We start from the raw sequence: 12,181 nt of genomic DNA on the forward strand, positions 1-12,181 counted from the left end.
TTATTATTGTTCCATATTCTTTACACATGGTTTTATAGCTATTGAGTATCTAGAATACTTGCATTGAAAATTATAACCTGGCATTTGCTGGGGATTCCTGATTTCTGAATGTTTTACTGATTACAGCCAGGAGAACATCTATGAGTTTTATCAGAGCATCAGTGACTGATGAGGGAATGGAATTCTCAGAGGCAAGGGAAATTAGACTTCTAATTGGCACATGCATGACAAACATGTAATGCACCATCATATAGAATTCTACAGCTTTATAGTAATTTCCTAATCTACCTTTAGTTTCATACATATTAAAGCATGTTTTTAGGCCCTGTATCTAATAACAGGACTTCAGATATGACAAACACATTTACCTTTATAGTGATAATTTATGTACCTTCATACACATAATTTTGCATACACTAATCCACTTTGCCCATCATTGTGTTCAGATACCCATTTTCAATTTTCTTTCTTACTAATTGCCGTGAGTATTAAATAGCTTGTTAACGTCTGTTGAGGGAACAAACTAAAATAACTGCCTGTAGTGAAAACTGAGTAGGTTTAGTGTTCTTTTTCTTAAAATCTGCCTTTGAAGCAGAGATAGTGTTGGCAAAGATATTCTCATTTTCTTAAAATATTCGCACACATTGATTATTTTCATGTATATAAACATGTTCCAAGAGGTACAGTCCATCACTGAATGGCAAGATTTCTTTCAACCCTGACTGAGGATTCTGCTTTTACGTCCCAATTCTAGCTTACTGCTGCCACAACAGAATCTAGAATTTTAATATTGTTTTACTATAGTCAGAAAGAAAAAAATCAGATTCAAAGCTTGTTCTGTTATCCCTCAGTTTATTCAGAAACAACTATGTTGATTACAGAAACTGGTCTTGGTTGGTTTTCAGTTGCTCAGCTCCTGTATCACATTGGCATTAGAGAATGTGTTGGCTCGTGTGGCATCACAGGGGCAGAGGCAGAGAGCACCGGAATAATGGGTTTCCTTGTAGCTAAGCAGGGTGGCCTAAGACTAAAGCTCTGCTAGTGCAGAGAAGCAGGAAGTCACTCCTCTGAAGAAGTGGCTACCAACCTTATCAGATTCCAGCTACAGAGTTGTTGGGGCCACAGGTCTACCCCGAGATCGGCAGGGACATCAGGGGCACCTGATTAGTTCTGTGGGTGCTGCTGCACATTGCTTCTGGCTTCACAGCCCTAAACACTAACTCTTCAGCTTCCTTGACAGTTCTGCGGGCTACCACATGGCCTTGTAAAATTTTACACTTTAATTGTGTGTCTGTGTGTGCTTGCGCACACCAGTCATGGTGCAAGTGTGGAGTCAGAGGACGACTGCAGGAGTCAGTTTCCCCTTCCGCAATATTAGTCCCCTTGGATCAAATCCAGATTTTCAGGGGCACGTGCCTTTATCCATGGAGCCATTTTGGTAGCCCATGACCTTTCTTGTTCTCATGAAATACCCATAAACACACGAAAGTAGAGAGCTAGTACTATGAGCCTAGATAGATCTGCCATTCTACCAATCCATCCCGTGTTTCTATAAAGTCCATAGAGAAAATCCCAGGTTATTGTATTATTCCACTCTTTCATATTTCAATATTTTTAATCAATAATGAAAATATTAAAAACCTTACTATAAATACCAGAAAGTCAACAGCTCCTAATATCATCCAATACTTGAACTTCCCCAAACATCTCAAACTGTTTCTTAACATAGGGAACGTCAAACTGGCAACCTACAATCCCCATGTGGCCTTTGTCTGTTATCTTTTATTTCTCGTTCTGTAAGTTCACTTCCACTCCTCGGTGCGATTAGAGGCTAACCCTGGAGAGGCCAAACACTCTGCATCTGGCTGATTGTAGTAGTGTTTAAGTTGTTCCTTTATTCCTATCTTTCCTCTCTATAGGTCCATATCCAGCTGGTTTATTTCATAGGCGATACTATGAATTTCCTACTATATTGTGTCATGAAACATGATTCTGGTTATTCTACTTGCAGAGATGCTGAAATTGATCAGTGGAGACAGGGGCCGTTACCCACACCCCTCCACTTTGAAGGTCACGTCACCCTTGCCGCTAATGCTTTAAGGTCTATTGATATTCTTGCCTGTTTCTTGAGGGCTTATCAAGTGATGATGTTTAATTCTGTCATTTCTACCTGTGATTCTTCTATAAAGAACTTAATTTTTGTCAAATATTTGGCTATTCTAACATATGGTTTAACTGAAGAAGTAAGGAAGTGCCTGTTCCAGTTTTTCCAGAGCCAAGGAGCTAGAGCCCTCCCACACCATTATTTTCAGTAGTGAAATATTCCCTTCTAGGGTTCTCCGGACACGCACTCATTATGAGGTCTTTGGTAGTTTCTTTACAAACATAATGCACCAAGCATGACTCATCTACTGCCTGCCAAGGCAGGGAGCCGCCAGCCACTTTTTCAGGAGCTACAGAAGGGAAATGGCATCAGACATCACTGCTCGAAGGCATGTTCAGCAGAAGACTGGACAATCCGGAAAATTTTCAGAGATGGTAATGTATTTTCTTTTTTAGTTGAAGATGGTCAAAGTTAGTGTCTGTGTCTTTACAAGTGATAATTCTGACTGGTATCCAGGTGTATCTCCTATTAGTACAGGTCTGGAGGTTCTGACCAACCTGTAAAGCTATCACGTGGAATTATAATTAGAATATTCACATCTATTTTGTACACTGTATCAGTCACAGTCTCGTCTAAGATAACAACACAATGCAGCAAAGCTTCATATAACTAGGACATTTCCTACAGTTACTGTTTCCAAAGTGAAAACAATTTGCTCTTTATTGAAAAATATTTCCTATTAATTGCGAATGGCATCAGTTCCTAAGAAGGCCCTTATTTATCTCATTTAACCAAGAGAAGAGAGCACATCCTGGATTAGGAGTTTTAATACTCAAAATAATTCTTTTTTTTAAGCCATGGCTCAAAATTCACTAACAAATTATGAAATTAATTTAGCATATTCTAGCATTAAAAACCAAACATCCCAAACAGATAATACAGCACATGTCACAAAGTCAGAGTACTATTTAACACACAGAAACACACACACTAAACAGCCAATCTCTTATTGTGAACGGTGGTGAGAAAGAATTGAGATACATCAGCTCAGATCCAAACTCTATTCACACAGCAGGCGACCTGGCAAAGCCGACCTCAGGAGTGCAGGAGCGGCTTTATCTCCAGTCCGCAGGGGCTCCGTATGCGGGGGAGCTGGCTGGCCACGTGGTAAGGGGTAAGTCACGCACTGCTATGGACAAGGCTGTTTTCTGTTTTCTCAGTTTGTTTTGTGGACCATTTCAGTGCTAACAAAGTAACAGAGAACTCTAAGGAGATGCCTCCTCCACATGATCTCAGGTGTGAGAACTTGTTTCTAACTCCTTCTGAGTATCTCTCACCTGTGAAATCAGGCAGTGCCCGGTCATCAACCAACAGCATGGGCCTCACTTGCTTCTGCTCTACTAAGTTCCGGGCCGCCGTCAGAGAAGTGAAAATCTCGTCTTCGGAGATGTCAAACTCCAGTTTCTTCAACCTTTCCAGTAGGTCCTGCTTGCTTTCTTTGGTTGTATTGGTCACAAACCTAACCATCACAGAGGCAGCACGTAACCTGGAGAAGACAGACCGAGAGTGAAGAGGTGCTTTGGCCTCATGGGCTATATATAATACTGCCTTTTTTTTTTTTTTAAATAATCGCCCAACGTTTACAAACTGTCTACACTCTATGGGCAGTGCTTCACCTCCAAAAGCTGGAATATTAAACTTTGAAAGTTATGTCCACTTTTGTGAGGCCTTCTGGGCTCCAGCTGCCCTGTGCTGTGGAGTTTAGTGAAGAAACAAAGCCCCACCATCCTCATGGGTCTGAGAGGTGAGTTATCTTAAAGACTACCCACTGATGGAACATGACAAAACTAGGCTCAGGGAGGCGAGTAACTTCACTGCTAGGCAGCAATGCGGGTATGACAATGCTTCTGTCTTCCAGCACAGTGTTTTATTTCCCTTACTTAAAGAACAAAGGATGCCCAGTTACTAGAGACCTGAGAAAGTATTCTGGAAGCAAGTGACATAAGAAAAAAGAACCCAAACAAGCCCAATAGAAAATCCAGCACGTCTCACAAGGTGTGCTGCACCCCAGTGAGCCGCCGTGTTTATAAACAGAAGTTACTTGGACAGCTCAAACAAACGCTCAAAACTGGTTTTCTAGCTGGGCAGTGGTGGCTCACGCCTTTAATCCCACACTTGGGAGGCAGAGGCAGGCAGATCTCTGTGAGTTCGAGACCAGCCTGGTCTACAAGAACTAGTTTCCAGGTCAGGCTTCAAGGTTACAGAGAAATCCTGTCTCGAAAAAGCAATAAATCAATAAATAAATAAAATAAAAAACAAACAAACAAACTGGTTTTCTTGTCAGATCCAGGAGCTGTTAGCTGTACTTCTACAGAAAATTTGAGGCTGCTCTGGGCTCTAGTGAATTTAAGGCCAGCCCGGGCTACACAGCAAGGCCCCATCACCTCTTGAACTGCTTACATGCAGGATTGATTTGATTTTATCTGCTTTTGAATAATTGGTTATGGTTTCAGAAAAATAATTTGTGAATCTGGCCTTCCTTAAAAATAATCTTTTCTTGGTTCAATAGTGTTTTAACATAAAATCTAGAAGAAATTGTAATTTAACTATAGTTTAGAATTCATATTAATGGCCTTGCTTTTTATGTCTTCCCCAGAAGGCTACAAAAGCATAAAAGTACTAAACACAATTTAAAGCAAACAAACGAATAAAATAGAAAAGAGTTCACCCAAAGAGCATTAAATAAAATTATTTGATTAATTCACTGTAATCATGATTACCTCTATAATGTCTGTGTAGTAGTTTTTCAGCAAAACACACTAAATGTGGTGTTTATCTCATAAAAGAAACTGACTACTTCAACATGACTCTTATCCCGAAAATGGGAGTTACTATGCAATAACTACACCCATTTAACAAACAAAATCTTTTCCTGTCCTTCACTTCCCTTGTCTCCTTGTTTCTATAGAAACCACAGTGGTAGGGGCCAGTGCAAAGATTTCCTTGGGAGGAAAACCTGCCAGAGACTGAGACAGAACAACGGATGGTCCTCCTGCCTGACAGAGTGCTGGCTCATAGGCCACACAGCCTCACAGAGGTGTCTGTTCAGCAGGGATAAGATTTTTCTCTCAATCTAGAGCAGAAAACTACTCTTGAGAGCAGTGAGACCTAGTACTGATGTGTAGTTTTGTTGAACTTATGGACAAAGACTTAGGTGGGAAAATAAGGTCTCTTTTTCAACCCGGAACTCCTTGTCAGTATGGGTTTTGATATACACATAGAGGAATATGATACTTAAGACAATTAAAAGTAACGGAGGCACTGACAATAGGTTTCCACCTTGAACATGAGGTCTGGAGTTGAAGGTGCCTGTCTTACTGTGACGAATGGTGTTGGCTTCAGTGAAGCACTGGCATAGCCCACAGGTCTGTAGTCTTCCTCAGCATGACTGACAGCTTGTGGGAATATTACCTGAGCTCAGCCGTGCTAAGAAGTTGCACAGGGTTCATTCTAAAATGGATGCTGAAGTAAACAGCTTCTAGAAATTAATGTTAATAATCCCAGATAGGGAATGCTGACGTTGCCATCAGTATTTCCATTGTTCAAACGTAGACCAAAGAAAATCAAAGAGAAGAACCGTGGGCTTGGAGGGCAACTGGAGTAAACATCAGCTCACTCTAACTGGAGGCAACCTGGAAGAGAAATCTCAAGCTCTGGCTCTGGAGAAGCTGTGGTGACTCTGACAAGTAGTAAAGGAATCACAGAGGAAATCCCTTAGAAAAACACTGGCTGGAGAAATGGCTCAGCAATTAAGAGCACTGGCTACTCTTCTAGAGGTCCTGAGTTCGATTCCCAGCAACCACATGATAGCAACTCTATAGTGGGATCTGATGCCCACTTCTGGCTTAAAGTCGGTAGAGCACTCATACATAAAATAAATAAATCTTAAAAAAAACAAAGAGTTTAAATAGTTCTGCCTAATTTTACTTATTTTTATAAAGCCCTTTATACAGTGTGTAGAAAGTCAGCATTACTGTTTAGAGAAACACAGCTTCTCAAGTGTTTTTTATGGAGGAGATAAAAATTAAGTTTAGCTGTTAAAAATAAACAGAGCTGGGATGCCCCTCGGTTGGAAGAGTGCCTGCCAGCGTGCACAAAGTCCTGGGTTCTGTTCCCCAGTACTGCGTATGCTGGGCATAGTGGCACACACCAGCAATTCCAGCCCGAGAGGTTGAAGGAGGAGGCTCAGAAGTGCAAGGCCACCTTTGGCTGTATTTTGAGTTCAAGGCCAGCATGAGATACTTGAAAGCAAACACAGAAGCTCACCATAGAAGACCTGACTCAGAGACTATGCCAAGGGATGCAGTCTAGCTGGGCACCCAGTTGTCTACTGGTGTTAAACACTGCTCTGCCCATCATTCCTCCAATTACAAAGTTAACGTCATGACTCCAGATGAACAGGACAACTCCACCAAATGAGCACCAGCGACACTGGCATTCTTGTGTCTAAATGGAGAGGGAGGATGGAGCCTCTGTCAGCTCTTGCCCTCATACCCAGCAGTGGGGATACTTGTCACTGGATTTTCAGGTTAACAACACACAGTGAACATTCTAAGGTTTGAAAATGACAAGTACTAAATTTTATATTGCTATTTTGAAAATCTCTAATTTTGTTCATGACACCTGGAAGCAAACATCCATATTCAGTTGACGATGCGTATATATGTGCACATGTGTGTGGGTGTACATGTGTGTACATACATTAGGCCAGAGGACAACCTCAGGTGTTTCTCCTTCGGTGCTGTCGACCCCTTTTGAGACAAGTCTCCCACTAGCCTGAGGGTTGCAGATTTGGCTAGGCTGGCCTGCCAGTGAGCCTTGGGTCCACTACACCTGGCTCTAGGTGGGTGCTGGGGACTGAACTCGGGTCCTCATGCTTGAAGGGCAAGCATTTTCTTTAATGAACCATCCCTCTAGCCCCTCGGTTATCTTTAACATGCTTTTACCACACATTCTCTGCTTGTTCCTAGACTTGTACTTGTTTAGTACTGTAATTGATGAATCAAAAATATAAGACAGTCTTTAATCTTTGGAAGTGTTAAGTTTAGTTGAAAGGAAATACTTCAAAAAATTCCAAGTCTTTCAAGCAGTTTTAAATTCAGCGTTAGATTTGAGGAGCTTAGGAGGCTGAACACGTCTGTGTGCCTGTATATATATTTCAGCTGGATTCCAGGATTCATGTGATTTTTCCCCAGTGCTATTTATTCTATATTTTTAGAATTAAATTATTATTTCAGGTTCTTGAGTCTTCATTCCCAATTTACATTATCAATCTAAAAAACCATACTGGGGAGGGAGGAGAGAGAACACACAGACGAGAGCCAAAGGCCAGACCTAATAAAGGCAGGGGAACAGTGCCTGAGGATATTACAACACATACATCTTCGAGCTGAACCCAAGGCAGCTCCTCCACGGATGGTGAGCTGGTGAGACACCATCTCAGGGCCATCCATTTAGCTAATGATCCGCCCTGGTAAAGCGGCACTTAAAAACGTATTTGTCATCTGAACCTGGAGGATAGCTTGCCTTTTAAGAGCTTCCTGTGCGCCTGGCACAGCTGCATCTTCAATGTGAAGTGTGCCATTGAGATCTACCAAAACAGCTTTTAACGCACGGCGCGCTGCCATCCTTCACTCCCTAGGAGAGAGCAAATGAAATTAAAAATACAGTTTAACAAACAATGGACAATTAAAAACTGGTAAGCAATCAAAAATACCATCCATTTCCAGGAAGATATTGCTTAGTGCTAAACTGCTTTTCTAAAAAAAAAAAAAAAAAAACAGCATTTAAAAAAAAAATCAAAACCGCAACATTTAACGCATGAAACTTTTAATAATGCTTGGTTTTTATGTATTTTCTTTTTAATATTGAGTTAAAACTTGGAAGGGAAATGCTAAAATGAGATGCTACTACCTCATTTCAGGTTTCTCAGAATAACTGGCGGACGGTCTGTGTAAGCATGAGAACAGAGAAGACAGAGGCAGGAACGCTGCATTAACAAGGTCTTTTCAGTTTTGGTTATGGACAATTAAAACATCCGATTGCAAATGCTATGTTCTGAACTGGTGTGAGTGGCCAAGGAGCTGCCAGTATTTATAGGTCACTGAGGGTAGAAAATCAAGTTATATAGCTAATAAATAAATGGTATATATAAACACACACACAAACATATATAAGTGTATTTAAAATAAGGTCTCATACAGTCCAGACAGGCTGACCGTGCTCCTCCTGCCTCTACCTCCCAGCTGTGCACCACCATACCTGGTTCCTTCAATGGTGGGGATGGGATCCTGGGCTTCATGCATGCAAGGTTAGCATGCTAACAGCTAAGCTACATCTCTAGTTCCATGTAGAATTGTTTGTTTGTTGTTTTTTTGAGACAGGGTTTTTCTGTAACTTTGGAGCTTGTCCTGGAAACTACCTCTTATAGACCAGGCTGGCCTTGAACTCTCTGAGATCCACTGCCTCTACCTCCCGAGAGCTGGGATTAAAGGTGTATGCCACCACCAACTGGCTCCATGTATAATTTTTAAAGATCACTTCCTCACTTTCTAATGTGCAACTTTACTTTGCACATTTCCCCCTCATTTAATACTTAGCTTATTTTGACAAGGTCTTGTTATAGCCCAGGCTAACCTTGGATTCACCATTCTCCTGCCTCCTAAGAGCTGGAGCTACAGCTCTGTACTACTATGCCCAACCCCTTAAATCTCTATTGTGAGTTATGGGATCTAATGATAAATATGGTTTCTAGATCACGGGGGAAGTGGGCTTAAATATAGAGGTTCAAGAGAAAGAATATTTGAGACAGGGTTTGTTTTGAGACAAGGTCTCTCTATGTAGCCAGATCTGGAACCATTCTGTAGACCAGGTTTGCCTCCAGCTGACCAGCATTACAGGTATTTGTCACCATGTCTGGTGATTTATAGGTTCTTTTTTTTTAACTAGCTAATCCATTCATTAGTCACTTCTTTTTTTTCCTATTTGTTTCTTATCTTTACAAGGTGTCCTAATTAGGGTTTACTATTGCTGTGATGAAACACTATGACGAAAGAAACTTGATGAGGACAGCACTGCTCATCACTGGAGGAAGTCAGGACAGGAACTCACACAGGGCAGGAACCTGGAGGCAGGAGCTGATGCAGAGGCCATGGAGGGGTGCTGCTCACTGGCTTTCCCTCCGTGACTTGCTCAGCCTGTTTTCTTATAGAACCTGGGACCCCCAGCCCTAGGACAGAACTACCCACAATGGCTTGGTTTCTCCCCTATCAATCACTAATTGAGAAAATGATTTATAACTGGATATTATGGAGGCATTTCCTCAATTGAGGTTTCTTCCTTACAGATGACTCTGGCTTGTGTCAAGGTGACATAAAACTCATTGGATACAAAGAACACTGTCAGTTAAACCAAAAGGTATTAGGGACAATAAAAAATCATCCCTTTTATCTGTCCTTCCACTTCAGAATAAGATGGAGATAGTCAGTCAAAGCCTCCTGTTTACCTTACCCAAGTCCTCTTCTCATATAATTAATGCTTTACATTAATGAAGATATAAAGTGTGTTACACTTAGCAATTTGACACATCATTGTCTATCATGTTAGTTGTGTGTAAGTAACTATAGGTAGCTTTGGACATTTTCACTACTGTTTTCTACTATATGAATGCACTATAATTATGTTCTCCTAAAGTAGTTTCCCTACTTTACTATAGCACACAGCATATCTGCTAACACATTCGCATGTCCCCTTGTGGGTACCTGTGAGTATTTCTCTGGGGTCCTGCAGGGTCTGCAGGTGTACACCCATCCTCCCTTTATACAATTCTGTTAAGTTGCAACCATGGTGTCACATTATACACTCAGCACAAAACTCCAGAGAAGAATCTGTTAATTTTAAGAACACGGCTGGGTGTGGTGGTGCAGGCCTACAATGCCATCTCTGGAGTTTCATAGCATTCTCTGTTATAGAGTTGAGTCTGAGGCCAGCCTAGCTACATGACACCCATCCTAACTCACCCCAGGAAGGAAAGAAAAAAATAAATTCTGCTTGTCTTTGCCAAAATCCTACTGGAAAAGAAGAGACTGCAGAGACCAAAAATTAAAATATATATATATATATATATATATATATATATATATATATATATATATAAAGAAAAGCCAGCAGTCAGGGCTGGAGAGATGGTTCAGTTCCCAGAAGCCATATGGCAGTTCATAACTGCCTGTTCCAAGTAACCCAGTTGCAAGAAAATACAACATTCTTTCAGAAAGGAATGGGCTCCTGACTGCACACAGATACACTTAGGCACACATAGACACATATAATTATAAAAGAAAGTTGCAGTCAACCGCAGCTCAAGTACAAAATCCTCTTTTATGAGTCTTCATGACATTCTATTCGGTCTTTACTGTGACCTTAAAATGAATATATGGCTGTGCATGCCTGTGATTCTAGCATTTGAGAGGCCACAGCAAGATCACAGCAAGAGACCACTCTGGGCTGCACAGCAAGTTCATGATCCACATGAGCTAATTAGCAAGGCTGTGTCTTATAACCAAAAGGTAACTAAAGGTTATTAAAAAACAGCAGACTGGAAAAATACCTGTATTTTTATTAAATACAGAAAGACCTGTATTTAAACAACTGTCCAAATAGTGCCAGGGAATAATCACAAAACTGATGGTTTTAATTCCTCCAGAATCTTCCAAAGGTCCTGAGTTCAATTCCCAGCAACCACATGGTGGCTCACAACCATCTGTAATGAGGTCTGGTGCCCTCTTCTGGCCTGTAGGCATACACACAGACAAAATATTGTATACATAATAAATAAATAATTTTTTTTAAAAGAAAGAGAAACACTAATTACTCCAGAAGCACCCAAAGGTGTAATATTATTTTAAAGGCCTACATCTTTTATTTGTTACCATTTCCGTAACATGTCGTTCTTTGGAGCTTTACACATGTGAGAGGAAGGAAAACAGAACTTAGATGCTCCAGTCAAACTTCACAATACACCTACTTCTTTCAGCCAGTCCTCTTAAGCCCTGGCCACATATGCCAGGCTCTCTCTTCTCGCCTCTGAACCTTTACAATTACTTTTAACTGAACCACAAACTAGTATTTGACAAATGAAACTTTGGTACCTGTGGGCTTGGTCTCAAGACTGCTGAGAGATACAAAAGTCCTCAAGTCCCTTTTCTAATGTGGTACTTGTTCACAGCCACCCCCTCCAACTAGACAACTGGAATCATCTTTCAATACAGGACTTAAGACAATGTAATAAATGCTGTGTAGCAATGTATACGGAATCCCTTAGGGAATGATGACAAGAACTTCACACTGTTTATCATAAATCAAATTTTATTTCTCCTTTAGAGTATTTCTTGTCCTCCCTCCCTTTCTCCTTCCTTTTTGATATTTCTAGAACAAGGTCAGGCTGAGTTGGCCTTGTACTCACTAATTGAACTCCCGAGTGACGGACTTGCTGGTGCCTACCACTGCAACTGACTTCTTAGGAGTAGCTCTGATGGGCAGAAGATGGAATGCACAGATACAGACCCTGCAGATAGGAAGGGCCATGCAGTGATGAATGAAAATCAACCTGAAAGAAATATAAGAGCTTCAAAGGGAGTCTACAGTTGTGTTCTAATCTGGCCAACACTGTCCATTGCCACAAATTAGACAGACTCTCTCTCCAAGAGTTATAAAGTGCCGGACCACCGAGGTAGCATCCAAACAAAACAGAATAAAAAACATAGATGACTGATGAGAACTGTTCAGTGCGAAGAAGAGCACCCTGACGTTCACACCCAGAAGAACCTATCCAAATACTGCGAAGTGCAGTAAAAGATTCCATTTTAGTTCTGGGACCTTTTGGGACTTCAAACTTCACCCCAACCCCTAAGGAAAACCAAAGGCTGCGAGACCCCTCCTAGGGGAAGTATTAGTTAATGGAAAAACCCAAGTTACACAAAACTGCTAACTGCTACCTATACCCTCACCTGTGGTTACACA

At 41.1% G+C, this 12,181-nt stretch overlaps 1 protein-coding gene and 1 non-coding gene across 4 annotated transcripts in view; one reads left to right on the top strand and one right to left on the bottom strand.

The window, feature by feature from the left end:
* The window catches only part of Hdhd2 (haloacid dehalogenase like hydrolase domain containing 2), a 32,308-nt gene that overhangs the window by 15,972 nt on the left and 4,155 nt on the right, over window positions 1-12,181 (bottom strand). For 2 of the 3 annotated variants that reach the window (XM_048418999.3, XM_048419001.3), the window contains exons 2-3: window positions 7,691-7,801; window positions 3,442-3,650 (exon numbers count right to left, since the gene is read on the bottom strand). In XM_048418999.3, the coding sequence (XP_048274956.1) occupies window positions 3,442-3,650; window positions 7,691-7,791 (310 nt within the window). In that variant the 5' untranslated portion in view covers window positions 7,792-7,801. Of the gene's footprint in view, window positions 1-3,441; window positions 3,651-7,690; window positions 7,802-11,624; window positions 11,769-12,181 lie in introns of those variants that run through there. The other variant, XM_048419002.3, reaches the window with a different exon arrangement.
* LOC125390679 (small nucleolar RNA SNORA40) lies at window positions 5,275-5,394 on the top strand. The gene has a single exon (XR_007228850.1). It is a non-coding gene; the product is annotated as a small nucleolar RNA SNORA40 (small nucleolar RNA).

Source organism: Myodes glareolus, chromosome 13 (genome assembly GCF_982192425.1).
Source record: "Myodes glareolus chromosome 13, mMyoGla1.1, whole genome shotgun sequence".
Classification (NCBI taxonomy): Eukaryota; Metazoa; Chordata; class Mammalia; order Rodentia; family Cricetidae; genus Myodes; species Myodes glareolus.